Below are 14774 nucleotides of genomic sequence, written 5' to 3' on the forward strand. Positions count from 1 at the left end.
GGACATAGAGATATCCATAGGGAGACAAGGGCATCCATAGGGGCACAGGGGACATCTATAGGGGTGTGGGGACATAGAGATATCCATAGGGAGACAAGGGCATCCATAGAGATATGAGGGTATAGGGGCATTCATAGGGATGCAGGGGAATCCATAGGGGTACAGGAGTATCCATATGGACATAGGAGTGTCCATACGGGTGTCATTAGGGACGTCGGGGCATCCATAGGGGCAGCTATAGGCATTGTCTGAGTGTGAGGTGTAGGGAATGGCTATAGGCAATGGTAGAGTTACATCTGTATGTACCACCTATAGGTACATCCATAGGTGCAGCCTGCTTTAGGTCCCCTTACAGATCACCCTACAGGTCTCCGTGTAAATACCCTTAGAGTTCCCAGCTATAGATCCCTTATAGATCCCCCCTATAGCCCCAAGCCCTGCCCATAGACACCCTATCGCTCTCCTATAGCCCCACAGCACCCCCTAGCACCCCCCTGACTCCCCCATAGCCCCCCTATAGCTTCCCTAAAGATCCCCTGTAGCCCCCGCAGCCCCTATACCCTCCTATAGCCCCCTTATAGCCCACCCTAACTCCACTATAGACCCCCTATAGCTTCCCTAAAGATCCCCTGTAGCCCCCACAGACCCTATAGCCCCCCTATAGGCCCTGTAACTCCTCCATAGCCCCCCTATAGCTTCCCTAAAGATCCCCTGTAGCCCCCACAGCCCCTGTAGCCTCCTATAGCCCCCTTATAGCCCACCCTAACTCCCCCATAGCCCCCCTAAAGATCCCCTATAGCCCCCACAGCCCCTATAGCCCCCCTATAGGCCCTGTAACTCCCCCATAGCCCCCCTATAGCTTCCCTAAAGATCCCCTGTAGCCCCCACAGCCCCTATAGCCCCCCTATAGGCCCTGTAACTCCCCCATAGCCCCCCTATAGCTTCCCTAAAGATCCCCTGTAGCCCCCACAGCCCCTATAGCCCCCCTATAGGCCCTGTAACTCCCCCATACCCCCCCTATAGCTTCCCTAAAGATCCCCTGTAGCCCCCACAGCCCCTATAGCCCCCTAATAGCCCACCCTGACTCCACTATAGACCCCCTATAGCTTCCCTAAAGATCCCCTATAGCCCCCACAGCCCTTATAGCCTCCTATAGCCCCCCTATAGGCCCTGTAACCCCCCATAGCCCCCCTATAGCTTCCCTAAAGATCCCCTGTAGCCCCCACAGCCCCTATAGCCCACTTATAACCCACCCTGACTCCACTAGAGACCCCCTATAGCGTTTTATAGCCGCCTATATCCCCCTATAGCCCCTATAGGCCGCTCTAACCCCCATACCCCCCCCCACCCGGGGCTCCCCCCTCAGGCCCCGCCCCTCGGCCCGGCGCAGCCAATCAGCGCGCGGCGCCGCGGCCAGAGCCGCAGCTGCCATGGAGACAGCGGAGGGGCGTGGCCTGATGGAGGGGGCGTGGCCTTAAGGGGGCGTGACCGCGCCCCCTCGTCCCCCTCTGGCCCCGCCCATCGCGCGGGAAAAGGGAACGGGGGGCGCGCTCCAAGGCGGACAAAAAGGGGTGGGGGGCAAGGAGGGGAGGGAGGGGACAAATGGGGGGCAAGGAGGGGACGCGGAGACACGGAGGGACACGGAGGGGACAAGGGGGGACAGAGGGACAGTGGGACACTGGGACAGCCCCCTGCGGGCCCCGCTCGCCGCCATCGCCCTTTTAAGGACAACCCCCCCCTCCTTCCCTCCCTCACCGGAAGCGGAAGCGGCCCTGAAGGTCTGGAAGAACCGGTACCCGGGGCTTCGCCGCCATGGTGAGGCCTGTGGGGGGGGTCGGTGCGTTCTGAGGCCCCTCAGGAGGGGTTGGGGTCCCTATGGGGGGGGTTGGGGTCCCTATGGGGGTGCTGGGGTCCCCTAGGTGGGTTTTGAGGCCCTATGGGGGCGCTCGAGGTCCCATAGGTGAAGTTTGAGGTCCTACAGGTGGATTTGGGGCCCCCGTGGTGGAGTTTGAGGCGCTCCAGGAGGAGTTTGGCGCCCTATGGGGAGGTGTTGGGGTCCCATAGGTGGGTTTTGGGGTGCTGTGTGGGGGTTTGGGGGTGACACAGGTGGGTTTGGGGGCCCTGTGTTGCTTTTTGGGATTCTACAGGAGGAGTTTTGGGGTCCTGGGGGGGGTTAAGGGCCCCATAGGTGGCTTTTGGGGTCCCACAGGGTGGTTTTGGGGCCCCATAGGTGGCTTTTGGGGTCCCCCGGGGTGGTTTTGGGGCCCCATAGGTGGCTTTTGGGGTCCCACGGGGTGGTTTTGGGGCCCCACGGTGGAGTTTTGGGGCCCCCAGGTGGATTTGGGGTCCCACGAGGTGGTTTAGGGGCCCCCAGGTGGATTTGGGGTCCCACGAGGTGGTTTAGGGGCCCCCAGGTGGATTTGGGGTCCCACGAGGTGATTTTGGGGTCCCCCAGGGTGGTTTTGGGGCCCCATAGGTGGATTTTGGGGTCCCGTGGGGGGGTTGAGGGCCCCAGAGGTGGATTTTGGGGTCCCCTGGGGTGGTTTTGGGCCCCTAGGTGGATTTTGGGGTCCCCTGGGGTGGTTTTGGGGTCCTATAGGTGGATTTTGGGGTCCCCCGGGGTGGTTTTGGGGCTCCATAGGTATATTTGGGGGTCCCACGGGGTGGTTTTGGGGCCCCATAGATGGATTTTGGGGTGCTGTTGTGGGTTTTGAGGTCCCAGAGGAGGGGATTGGAGCCCTGTAGGGGGCTTTTGGCGTCCCGCGGGGTGAGTTTGGGGGTGCAGGAGATGATTTTTCGGTTTTGGGGGGTGTTTTTGTGATGCAGGAGGAGGCCGGGGTGGGTTTTGGGGTGCGGGGGGTGTGTTTTGGGGTGCGTTGTTGGAAGGGAGAGGCTTTTTTTGGGGGGCGGGGTGGGGGGACACAACCCTACCTCTCATCCGTAGTCGGCCGCCCTGGATCTCCGCTCCAAGGAGGACAAGGACGCGGAGCTGGATAAACGGATCGAGGCGCTTCGGAAGAAGAACGAGGCCCTCATCAAGCGCTACCAGGTTTGGGGGGGCCCCCCAAGCCCCCCAAATCCCATGAGGGGCTTCCCGTGAGCCTCCAAACCCCCCTAATCCCCCCCTCTCCGCCATTCCCAGTCCGTTCATCCCAGTTTATCCCCCTTTTTCAGGGCTCGAATTAACGCAGGGATACAGCGGGGGGCGAGGAGCGTGTGTGTGTCCCCCCCCCCCCCAAAATTCCATCTGGGATTGATCCCAGAATTCCTGAAATCCCCCCAGGAGATCGAAGAGGATCGGAAGAAAGCAGAGCAGGAAGGAATTGCCGTGACGGCCTTCCGGAAGGTGCGCGATTCCGAATGGGAACGGCGATGGGTGGAGAAGGATTTGTCCGTCACCGTCCAGGTCGCTGCTGCTCCTGGAGTGAGTCCGGAATTCCGGGAATGCTGGGAATGCCTCGCCGGGATGCGTACTGGGACCAGTCTTCAGCTATGGCGTAGATGGTGGGATCGAGGGCTCCTTCAGCAAGTTTAGGGATGGGATCCGGAGGGATGGGATGGGATGGGATGGATCCGGAGGGATGGGATGGGAAGGGATGGGTCCGGAGGGATGGGAAGGGATGGATCCGGAGGGATGGGATGGGAAGGGATGGGTCCGGAGGGATGGGATGGGAAGGGATGGGTCCGGAGGGATGGGATGGGAAGGGATGGGTCCGGAGGGATGGGATGGGAAGGGATGGGTCCGGAGGGATGGGATGGGAAGGGATGGGTCCGGAGGGATGGGATGGGATGGATCCGGAGGGATGGGATGGGTCCGGAGGGATGGGATGGGAAGGGATGGGTCCGGAGGGATGGGATGGGAAGGGATGGGTCCGGAGGGATGGGATCGGAAGGGATGGGTCCGGAGGGATGGGATCGGAAGGGATGGGTCCGGAGGGATGGGATGGGAAGGGATGGGTCCGAACCATGAGGAGATTTAGGTAAAAATCACATTTTTGTGGAGTTTGTGAGGAGAAATTTGAGGTAAAAGTCACGTTATTGAGAGACTATGAGGGGATTTGGGGTAAAAATCACATTTCTAGGGAGTTTGAGGGGAAATTGAAGATTGGAGGTGAAAGTTTTGGCTTTGGGGGGGGTCGGTGAGGAGGTTTTGGGTGAAAGTCGTGGTTTTGGGGAGTTTGAGGTGGGCTGGGAGGAGATTTGGGTTGAAAGTTGCATTTTGGGGGAGTTTGTGAGGAGAGATTTGAGGTAAAAGTCACGTTTTTGGGAGACCACGAGGGGATTTGGGTAAAAATCACGTTTTTGGGGAGTTTGTGAGGAGAGATTTGAGGTAAAAGTCACGTTTTTGGGAAACCATGAGGGGATTTGGGTAAAAATCACATTTTTAGGGAGTTTGTGAGGAGAGATTTGAGATAAAAGTCACGTTTTTGGGAAACCATGAGGGGATTTGGGGTAAAAATCACATTTTTGGGGAGTTTGTGAGGAGAGATTTGAGGTAAAAGTCATGTTTTTGGGAAACCATGAGGGTATTTGGGGTAAAAATCACGTTTTTGAGGAGTTTGTGAGGAGAGATTTGAGGTAAAAGTCACGTTTTTGGGAAACCATGAGGGGATTTGGGTAAAAATCACGTTTTTGGGGAGTTTATGAGGAGAGATTTGAGGTAAAAGTCATGTTTTTGGGAAACCATGAGGGGATTTGGTGTAAAAATCACATTTTTGAGGAGTTTTTGAGGAGAGATTTGAGGTAAAAGTCATGTTTTTGGGAAACCATGAGGGGATTTGGTGTAAAAATCACATTTTTGAGGAGTTTTTGAGGAGAGATTTGAGGTAAAAGTCATGTTTTTGGGAAACCATGAGGGGATTTGGTGTAAAAATCACATTTTTGAGGAGTTTTTGAGGAGAGATTTGAGGTAAAAGTCATGTTTTTGGGAAACCATGAAGGGATTTGGTGTAAAAATCACATTTTTGAGGAGTTTGTGAGGAGAGATTTGAGGTAAAAGTCACGTTTTTGGGAAACCATGAGGGGATTTGGGGTAAAAATCACATTTTTGGGGAGTTTGTGAGGAGAGATTTGAGGTAAAAGTCACGTTTTTGGGAAACCACGAGGGGATTTGGGGTAAAAATCACATTTTTGGGGAGTTTGTGAGGAGAGATTTGAGGTAAAAGTCACGTTTTTGGGAGACCATGAGGGAATTCGGTGTAAAAATCACATTTTTGGGGAGCTTGAGGGGAAGCATGAGAAGATTTGAGGTGAAATTTGTGCTTTTTGGGGTATTTGGGTAAGAGATTTGGGGTTAAAGTTGTGTTTTAGGGAAATTTGTGATGAAATCGGGGGGGAAGGTGACGTTTTCGGCCCCTTTCTGAGAGGATTTGGGGTGAAAGTCGCGGTTTGGGGGAGTTCAAAGGGGATTCAAGGGTGGTTTGATGGGGCTTGGAGCGACTGGATCCGGTGGGAAGTGTCCCTGGATCAATTTGAGGTCCCTTCCAAGCCAATCTATCCATGGATACTGGGATATCCGTTGGGAACGGCGCCGAGCCAGTCTCCTTCCCTGCAGGAAAAACGAGTTGGGAAGGAAAAGAAGGTGCCGGGAATGGCCAAATCCGGACGTGGTGCTGCTTCCCGCGGCTCCGGACGGCCCGGCGTGCGGCATTCCGGGCATCGGGAATATCACAGCGAAGGCGTTTGGGAAGGAGGCGCGACCCCGGCAGAGCGAGGGACTCGGAATAGGCGCTCACGGGGCCACGGCGCGGCCGGGCCGGCCATGGGGGGCGACGCCGGATCCAATCGCAAGTCCAAGGTGAGAGAAATTGGGATCTGGGAGTGGAATTTGGGAGTTAGGCTGGGATTCGGGACGTTTTGGGGTGGGAAATTGCGATCTGGGGTGGGATTTGGGACATTGTGGGGTGGGAAGTTGGGATCTGGGAGTCGAATTTGGGAGCCAGGCTGGAATTTGGGACATTGTGGGGTGGGAATTTGGGAGCCAGGCTGGAATTTGGGACGTTTTGGGGTGGGAATTTGGGATCTGGGGTGGAATTCGGGAGCCAGGCTGGAATTCAGGATGTTTTGGGGTGGGAATTTGGGATCTGGGGTGGAATTTGGGACATTTTGGGGTGGAAATTTGGGATCTGGGAGTCGAATTTGGAAGCCAGGCTGGAATTTGGGACATTTTGAGGTGGAAATTTGGGATCTGGGAGTCGAATTTGGAAGCCAGGCTGGAATTTGGGACATTTTGAGGTGGAAATTTGGGATCTGGGAGTCGAATTTGGGAGCCAGGCTGGAATTCGGGACGTTTTGGGGTGGGAATTTGGGATCTGGGGGTGGAATTTGGGAGCCAGGCTGGAATTCAGGATGTTTTGAGGTGGGAAGTTGGGATCTGGGAGTGGAATTTGGGAGCCAGGCTGGAATTCAGGACGTTTTGGGGTGGGAATTTGGGATCTGGGGTGGAATTTGAGAGTTAGGCTGGAATTCAGGACGTTTTGGGGTGGGAAGTTGGGATCTGGGAGTGGAATTTGGGAGCCAGGCTGGAATTTGGGACGTTTTGAGGTGGGAAGTTGGGATCTGGGGTGGAATTTGGGAGCCAGGCTGGAATTCAGGATGTTTTGAGGTGGGAAGTTGGGATCTGGGAGTGGAATTTGGGAGCCAGGCTGGAATTTGGGACGTTTTGAGGTGGGAAGTTGGGATGTGGGGGTGGAATTTGAGAGTTAGGCTGGAATTTGGGACATTTTGGGGTAGGAAGTTGGGATCTGGGAGTGGAATTTGGGAGCCAGGCTGGAATTTGGGACATTTTGGGGTGGGAATTTGGGAGCCAGGCTGGAATTCAGGATGTTTTGGGGTGGGAATTTGGGATCTGGGGTGGAATTTGGGACATTTTGGGGTGGAAATTTGGGATCTGGGAGTCGAATTTGGGAGCCAGGCTGGAATTTGGGACATTTTGAGGTGGAAATTTGGGATCTGGGAGTCGAATTTGGGAGCCAGGCTGGAATTTGGGACATTTTGAGGTGGGAAGTTGGGATCTGGGGGTGGAATTTGAGAGTTAGGCTGGAATTCAGGACGTTTTGAGGTGGGAAGTTGGGATCTGGGGGTGGAATTTGAGAGTTAGGCTGGAATTCAGGACGTTTTGGGGTGGGAAGTTGGGATCTGGGGGTGGAATTTGGGAGTCAGGCTGGAATTCAGGACGTTTTGGGGTGGGAATTTGGGATCTGGGAGTGGAATTTGGGAGCCAGGCTGGAATTTGGGACGTTTTGGGGTGGGAAGTTGGGATCTGGGGTGGAATTTGGGAGTTAGGCTGGAACTCAGGACGTTTTGGGGTGGGAATTTGGGATCTGGGGGTGGAATTTGGGAGCCAGGCTGGAATTTGGGACATTTTGGGGTAGGAAGTTGGGATCTGGGGTTGGAATTTGGGAATTAGGCTGGAATTCAGGACGTTTTGGGGTGGGAATTTGGGATCTGGGGGTGGAATTTGGGAGCCAGGCTGGAATTTGGGACATTTTGGGGTGGGAAGTTGGGATCTGGGAGTGGAATTTGGGAGCCAGGCTGGAATTTGGGACATTGTGGGGTGGGAATTTGGGATCTGGGAGTGGAATTTGGGAGCCAGGCTGGAATTTGGGACATTTTGGGGTAGGAAGTTGGGATCTGGGGTGGAATTTGAGAGTTAGGCTGGAATTCAGGATGTTTTAGAGTGGGAATTTGGGATCTGGGGGTGGAATTTGGGAGTCAGGCTGGAATTCAGGACGTTTTAGGGTGGGAAGTTGGGATCTGGGGTGGAATTTGGGAGTTAGGCTGGAATTCGGGACGTTTTGGGGTGGGAAGTTGGGATCTGGGGGTGGAATTTGGGAGCCAGGCTGGAATTTGAGACATTTTGGGGTTGGAATTTGGGGTCGGGGGGTGGAATTTGGGAGCCAGGCTGGAATTTGGGACACTTTGAGGCGTTTAGGGGCAGATTCCTATGGTTTTAGGGCCAATTCCCGGTGTTTTTTTGGGATGCATCCCACTAATTCCTCTTTTCCAGGAATGGGAAGAGCGTCGGCGCCAGAACATTGAGAAGATGAATGAGGAGATGGAAAAGATCGCGGAATATGAGCGGAACCAGCGGGTGGGGAGAGAAACGGGATCGGATTTTGGGGGGAACAATCCTGATTTTACCCCTTCTGGAGGTGACGCTGGTCCTGCTTTTCCTTTCTTAGGATGGGCTCCACGAGAAGAATCCGGTGCGGAATTTCCTGGACGATCCGCGCCGGAGCGGCCCCTTCCAAGATTCCGATCGCAAGGAAGGGAGCCGGCGCCACGTCCGGAATTGGGGCGGAACTGACTTTGACCGGGTCAAAACGGGAATGGAAAGGGAAAAAAGCTGGAAAGGAGGCAGGAAAAGCCCGGTGAGTTCGGATTATTTTGGGAATTCAGGGAATTCTGGGATGGTTTGGGGTTGGGATTGAGCGGCGGGAGCAGGTTCGGAGCCGGATATTTCTGCACGGCCTGGTTTTCCTGAAATCTGGGAATCGCGGATTAGGAATTGCGTTGAGATGAGGGGCTGGACTGGCCTTGATCCAGATTTTTCCACAGGGCCGACATTCCAGCCCAAAATCTGGGACGCCGCTGGACATGACGCTCTCCATGACGGGGCGGGAGCGAGCAGAATACGTCCGTTGGAAAAAAGAACGGGATCAAATTGACCAGGAACGCTTGGCCCGGCATCGGAAACCCACTGGGCAGTGGCGTCGGGAATGGGATGCGGAAAAATCGGAGAGCATGTACGTAGGGAGGCGAATCCGTCGGGATGGCAGCGTTCCTGGCGTTGCCGGCGTCACCCGTTCCCCATTTTAGGTTCAAAGAGGGCTCGCCGGTGGCTCCTGGCTCGGAAGCGAGCGGCGGCGAGGAATCCAAGCGTCCTCTTCCCAAACCTCCGACCTTCGGAGAATTCCTGACTCCGCATCAGACTCAGCGGCGGAAAAAGGGCCGGGAACGCCGCCAGGGAGCCGGGCCCAAAGCCTACAGGTGGGTGGGATTGCGTTCCGGGCTGGATTTAGAGCCTTGTTTTCCGTGGATTTTGCTCGCTGAGCCCTCGGGAATCTCCTTTTCCCTTCCAGCATGCACGACAACCGTTGGGAAGAGAAGGAGCCGCCGGCACCGACGGAGGAATCCAAGAGCCAGAAGGTGGATTTCTTGATCCACGTGGGATTCGGGCTGCGCTGCGGTGCCGATCCCTCCCTTCCCGTTTTATCCGTCCCTTCCGATCCCGCTCTTCCCATCCCCGCAGGCCGAGGAAGCGCCGAGCGGAGCCCTCCCCGCGTCCCTGAATCCGGAGGAGGACGAGGATCAGTGGGAAGACGTCAGTGAGGATGAAGACGGAAGCCCGGGATCGTTGAGCGAGGAGGAGGAGGAGGAAGCACCTCGCAGTGCGTCTCCCATATCCGAGCAGGCCGCGGCTCCTGCTCCGCGGGTTCCCCCGGCCCCAATCCAAAGGGATCGCTCCCCCCCGAGCCCCTTTTCCCGCTTGGAATGCCACCGGCCCGTCTCGGATTGGGGCGAGGAGATGGAACTGGCCTCTCCCCGCAGCAGCCTAGGGGACAATCCCCTTCCAGGTCCCGTTATTCCTAAGGCGGGAAGGGCTTCCAGCGAGATTCCAGGTAAAATGGAGGGGAAACTATTCCCAAACGAGGGCCCCGAGCTTGGGATTTGGGATGCGGAGCCGGAAAAGCAAAAAGAAAGAATCCAAGCCGGGTTTGACCGCGGTCTCTTCCCACCCCAGGGCTGAGCCCCGCGGCTCCGGAGGGATCCCTGCAGCGGGAAGAAGCAATTCCGGACACGGAAGCGGCGGGAAGTGCGGCAAAAAACGGGATGCAAGGTGACGAAGGGGGACTACGGGAGCGGGAAACGGGATCCCGCGAGCTCGGGAGCCGATTGAGCCGCCTTTCTTCTCCCAGGAGCTGCGGCGTTCCCGACGGAAGCGCCCGCTCCCGGCGCGGTGGAGATCACGGACTTCCAGAGGGTGCGTTTCCGTAAGAATTCGCCTTCGCCGGCCGCTCGTTAAGCTGGGAACGCTGCACGCTCGGGCTTTTGTCCGTCTGTCTGTCCTTTCCGCTTCCCGCTACCGGACTGCCTCTACTTCCGAAACATTCCGGGCTCATCACGCTTGTGCTTCCGCATTCGGAATTCCGAACTTGGCTGCTGGGGGCTGCAGTGTCCGTCTGTCCGGCCTGGATGAACCGATTCCCAGCCCAACCACCTGGCAAGCGGAGACTTGTTGCTAAGCCGGGAATGCCGCACGCTCCGGGCTCTTGTCCGTCTGTCCTTCCTGCTTCCCGGCTCCAACGCTTCCCAGACGGACTCTGTGTTCCGGAGTTGCTCCACTTGTGCTTCTGCCTTGGGAATTCCGGCTGTCCGTCCAGGATTAAACCCGTCCCAACTGCTCCAAGGGCCTTGCTTTTCCCAGGAATCCCGCTCGCCTACCTGGGAAAAGACTCGGAACTTTGGAAGGAGGCGGGAAGCGAAGCTCTGGCTCCGTGTGGCTCCGCAGGCCGTGCCGCCAGGGACTGGATTCCCAGGATTCCCAAGCTTTTCCGGTTACTGCTTTGACGCTGCCTCCTTTCTTCTCCTTCCCACAGGCCGGCGCCGCATCCCAACGTTCCGCCTCGGATCCCAGGGCCTTCCTGCTGTGAATTCCGCTTCCTAGAGACCGTGAGCTGGGAAGGAGCCAGGAACGAGCCTGGGAGAAGGCAGGGGAGGGCGGGAATCTGGGAATTCTGCCCTTCATGGGCTGAGAATCTGGGAATTCTGCCCTCGGGGAGCCCCGGAATTCCGTCTGTGCTGGTGGGAAAGAGTCTTGGGATGCTTGGAAGCAGAGAAGTCGGAGGTGGGGGCTCCCGATGTGCCCCTCACCCTTCCACTAGGGAATTTTGGGGTCCCCGTCTTCCCGTGTTCTAGAATTAGGGAAAAGGTGAAGGCCTCAGTTCTGCCCCGGCCCCCCTCGGGCTCCCAAATCCCATCGGAGCTGTGGAAAATAAAGATCCAAAGCAGCTTTGGGCCTGGTCGTTCCTCTTGCCCCTCCATTTCCCCCCCTGCAGGCTCTCCAGCATCGCCCCCGATCCGGAGTGAATCCGATTCCGCTCCCATTAATGCCATTTGGGGGGGTTAAACCCCCATTTTCCAGCTCCGTTTGGTGCCGGGAAGGAGTTTCCAACTCCAAATTCCCAGAGCTGGAGTCATCCCGGCTCCAACCTCCCAGATCCAGAGCGGTCTTGACTCTCTGACCTTCCCGATCCGGAGTGAATCCGATTCCGCTCCCATTAATGCCATTTTGGGGGGGTTAAACCCCCATTTTCCAGCTCTGGTGCCGGGAAGGGCTTTTCAACTCCCATCTCCCTGCTCCGGAGGCGGTTCCATTTCTTCTTCTGAAGAAGAATCTTCTCAGATCTGGAGCCGTTCTCCGATCTCCTTCTCTTTTTCCGCCTCTTCCCCTCCTTTTCCGGCCTCGCTTCCTCTTTTCCTCCCCACAAAAGCCCCGGGGCCGCCCGCTCGGCTCCAGCAACCGCGGCTGCAGCCGGCGAGGAGCCAGGTGAGTGAGGGCTCAGCGCCCGCTGGGCTTTCCTCCCTCTTCCCTCCTGGAATTCCACCACCGGGGAAGGGGAGATCCAACCTTTGGGTGATCCCGCTCCTTTCGGGGTCGCTTTTCCCGCGCCGAGGGCGCGCGGGGAGGTGGTTCCGCTCCTCTTCCGCGCCGAGCGATGGTTGGAGATGCCAAATCCCACCCGTATCCCACCTCCCCACGCTCTGGATCACTCATCCGGCCAGCACGGAGCGTCCCGAACCTTCTCACGGTTGGGTTTCCTTCTCCATCGGGGTTTTTCCCACCTACCCTCTTGAGCTGGAGTTGGTTTGGACACCAGGAAGTTCTCTTCCCGTGGGATTTGAGAGCCAATCCGAAATCCTCCCGCCTAGAGAAGCTGGAGGTGGTGGAGAAGCCCTTGGAGCAGCAGCTCCGTTGGTGTTTCCTCATCCAGCTTCTTGCGTAGCTCGGAGAGGAAATGGGGAAACGTGGATTTCCTCTGCGGTCGGGTCGGCATCGGGGCGTTCGTGCCCCACGTTCTCCGTGAGGAGCATCTCCCCAGGCTTAAAGACGTCCCGACTTTAAGGCCGGGTTGGATGGGGCTTGGAGCACCTGGACCCAGGGGAAGGTGTCCCTGCCTATCGCAGAAGGTTTGGAATTGGATGGGCTTTGAGGTCCCTTCCAACCCAAACCCTTCCATGGTTCTGTGGTCTTTGAGGTCCCTTCCAACCTAAACCATTCCATGGTTCTGTGATCTTTGAGGTCCCTTCAACTCGGACCATTCCATGGTTCTGTGGGCTTTGAGGTCCCTTCCAACTCAATCCATTCCATGGTTCTGTGGTCTTTGAGGTCCCTTCAACCCAAACCCTTCCATGGTTCTATGATCTTTGAGGTCCCTTCAACTCAGACCATTCCATGGTTCTGTGGGCTTTGAGGTCCCTTCCAACTCAATCCATTCCATGGTTCTGTGGTCTTTGAGGTCCCTTCAACCCAAACCCTTCCATGGTTCTATGATCTTTGAGATCCCTTCAACTCAGACCATTCCATGGTTCTGTGGTCTTTGAGGTCCCTTCAACCCAAACCCTTCCATGGTTCTATGATCTTTGAGGTCCCTTCCAACCCAAACCATTCCATGGTTCCATGATCTTTGAGGTCCCTTCCAACTCAGACCATTCCATGGTTCTGTGGTCTTTGAGGTCCCTTCCAACCCAAACCCTTCCATGGTTCTATGATCTTTGAGGTCCCTTCAACTCAGACCATTCCATGGTTCTGTGATCTTTGAGGTCCCTTCAACCCAAACCCTTCCATGGTTCTATGATCTTTGAGGTCCCTTCCAACCCAAACCATTCCATGGTTCCATGATCTTTGAGGTCCCTTCAACTCAGACCATTCCATGGTTCTGTGGTCTTTGAGGTCCCTTCCAACCCAACCCCTTCCATGATCCTTGAGGTCCCTCCCACCCCGCCCTGTTGTCACGATCTAACGGGTCCTAGGTTGGCAGCTGGTGGAGGATGGACGTCTCGATGGCCAACTACACCTTCAATTATTCCGACTGGGAGGACTACCCCTTGTACGACCTCGATGGCTACGAGGTCCCTCACCGATACCGCGCCATCCTGGCCCTCTACGCCCTCATCTTCCTCCTGGGCGTCTTGGGCAACGGTGCCGTCATCTGGGTGACCGGCTTCGAGCTGCGGCGCACGGTCAACGGCGTCTGGTTCCTCAACCTCTCCGTTGCCGACCTCCTGTGCTGCCTGGCCCTGCCCTTCCTGGCCTTGCCGCTGGCCCGCGACCACGACTGGCCCTTGGGCCGCTTCGCCTGCAAGTTCTTGCCCTCCCTCACCATCCTCAACATGTTTGCCAGCGTCCTCCTCTTGATGGCCATCAGCGTCGACCGTTGCGCCTTGGTGACGCGGCCGGTGTGGTGCCAAAACCACCGCACCTTGACCTTGGTGCGCGGCGCTTGCGCGGCCGCTTGGTTCCTGGCCGGCCTCCTCACCCTTCCCTCCTTCATCTTCCGAACCACTCGCTCCGACATCTTCTCCGACAAGACCACTTGCGTCTTGGACTACGCGGCCGTCGGGCGCCACCAGCACCTCACCGAGCTCGTGACGGCCGTCGCCCGCTTCCTTTGCGGCTTCTTGGTGCCCTTCGTGGTCATCACGGCTTGTTACGGCCTTCTCCTGGCTCGCGTCCACAGCAAGGGCTTCACCCGCTCCCGCAAAGCCATCAAGCTCATCTTGGTGGTCATCGTCAGCTTCTTCGTGTGTTGGTTGCCCTACCACGTGGTGGGCTTGATCTTGGCCTCCAGCCCTCCTCGCAGCTCCGTCTTCAAGGGCGCTTTGGAAGCCGATCCCATCGTTGCCGGCGTCGCCTACATCAACAGCTGCATCAACCCCATCATCTACGTCATCATGGGTCAGGACTTCAAGGACAAGTTCCGGCATTCCTGGAGAGCCGTCTTGCGAGGGGTTCTGGCCGACGACCCCGCCAGCACCGCGGGGGACAGCAGGACCAAGACCAAGTCCACGGTGGATGACCAGAGCGTCAGCACCATTGTGTGACCTGGAGCGTGGTGGCTCCAGAGTTGGAACATCTCATGTTTCTGGGAGCCCCCACCTTCTCCTCCACTCCTTGTGGAGATGCCACCATGGGTGGTGGCTGCTTGGGAGGAGTTGAGCGCTCACGATCAGCTCCACAATCACCTCCTTGGCTGTCATCCCGTCTTCTCCAGCTCAAGCCGGGCCCGCCTTTCCAGCTCTTTCCCTTCTTGGTTGCCCTCCATCCCCACGTCTCCACCTCTCAGCCCCAGCGACCCCTCCCAGCCCCGCGTCTCCAGCGTCCCGCGAGGTCCAAGACGCAGAGGAAGCCACCTCCGGCCTCACCCCTGCTCCGTCGCGGCAGCCGCCTCCACCCTTGCCAGTAAACGCAGAGAAGCTCCTCCGGCCTTGAGCAAGACCTTGGTTCTCCTTTTCCCTTGGGTGGTGGGGAAGAGCTCGGCCGCCTCGGCCGCTGGGGCTCGGGGGGAGGCAAGGGGGGGGCCCAGCGTCCCCCTCCACGTCCCGCGGAGCCCTTGGGGGGGGTCAAACCCAGCCCCCCACTTGTGCTTCACCTCGTGGGGCTGGGATGGAGGCATCGGGGGTGGGAGAGGGGACAGAGGGGGTGGGAGAGGGGACAGGGAGGATTGGGGGGGTGGGAGAGGGGACAGTGAGGATTGGGGGGTAGGAGAGGG

General features: G+C 57.3%; 2 protein-coding genes across 5 annotated transcripts; both read left to right on the top strand.

The window, feature by feature from the left end:
* The first annotated feature begins 1707 nt into the window (after positions 1 to 1707).
* CCDC9 (coiled-coil domain containing 9) lies at positions 1708 to 11022 on the top strand. 3 transcript variants are annotated; one of them, XM_069882247.1, is made up of 13 exons: positions 1708 to 1815; positions 2945 to 3049; positions 3284 to 3424; positions 5555 to 5797; positions 8009 to 8092; positions 8184 to 8372; positions 8560 to 8747; positions 8821 to 8991; positions 9084 to 9150; positions 9254 to 9623; positions 9746 to 9841; positions 9921 to 9985; positions 10602 to 11022. In XM_069882247.1, exons 1-13 carry the CDS (start codon positions 1813 to 1815, stop codon positions 10653 to 10655), a joined length of 1776 nt encoding a protein of 591 aa, XP_069738348.1. In that variant the 5' UTR covers positions 1708 to 1812; the 3' UTR covers positions 10656 to 11022. The 3 variants fall into 3 exon arrangements, with proteins under 3 accessions (XP_069738348.1, XP_069738350.1, XP_069738349.1); XM_069882249.1 differs by having other exon boundaries at positions 9254 to 9392; positions 10602 to 11021; XM_069882248.1 differs by lacking the exon at positions 10602 to 11022 and adding an exon at positions 10178 to 10216.
* A 455-nt stretch (positions 11023 to 11477) lies between these two features.
* Positions 11478 to 14494, top strand: C5AR1 (complement C5a receptor 1). 2 transcript variants are annotated; one of them, XM_069882263.1, is made up of 2 exons: positions 11478 to 11551; positions 13036 to 14494. In XM_069882263.1, exon 2 carries the CDS (start codon positions 13054 to 13056, stop codon positions 14104 to 14106), a length of 1053 nt encoding a protein of 350 aa, XP_069738364.1. In that variant the 5' UTR covers positions 11478 to 11551; positions 13036 to 13053; the 3' UTR covers positions 14107 to 14494. The 2 variants fall into 2 exon arrangements, with proteins under 2 accessions (XP_069738364.1, XP_069738362.1); XM_069882261.1 differs by lacking the exon at positions 11478 to 11551 and adding an exon at positions 11600 to 12260 and having other exon boundaries at positions 12435 to 14494.
* Positions 14495 to 14774: the final 280 nt, after the last annotated feature.

The sequence above is a fragment of the Phaenicophaeus curvirostris genome, unplaced genomic scaffold (assembly GCF_032191515.1).
Source record: "Phaenicophaeus curvirostris isolate KB17595 unplaced genomic scaffold, BPBGC_Pcur_1.0 scaffold_93, whole genome shotgun sequence".
Classification (NCBI taxonomy): Eukaryota; Metazoa; Chordata; class Aves; order Cuculiformes; family Cuculidae; genus Phaenicophaeus; species Phaenicophaeus curvirostris.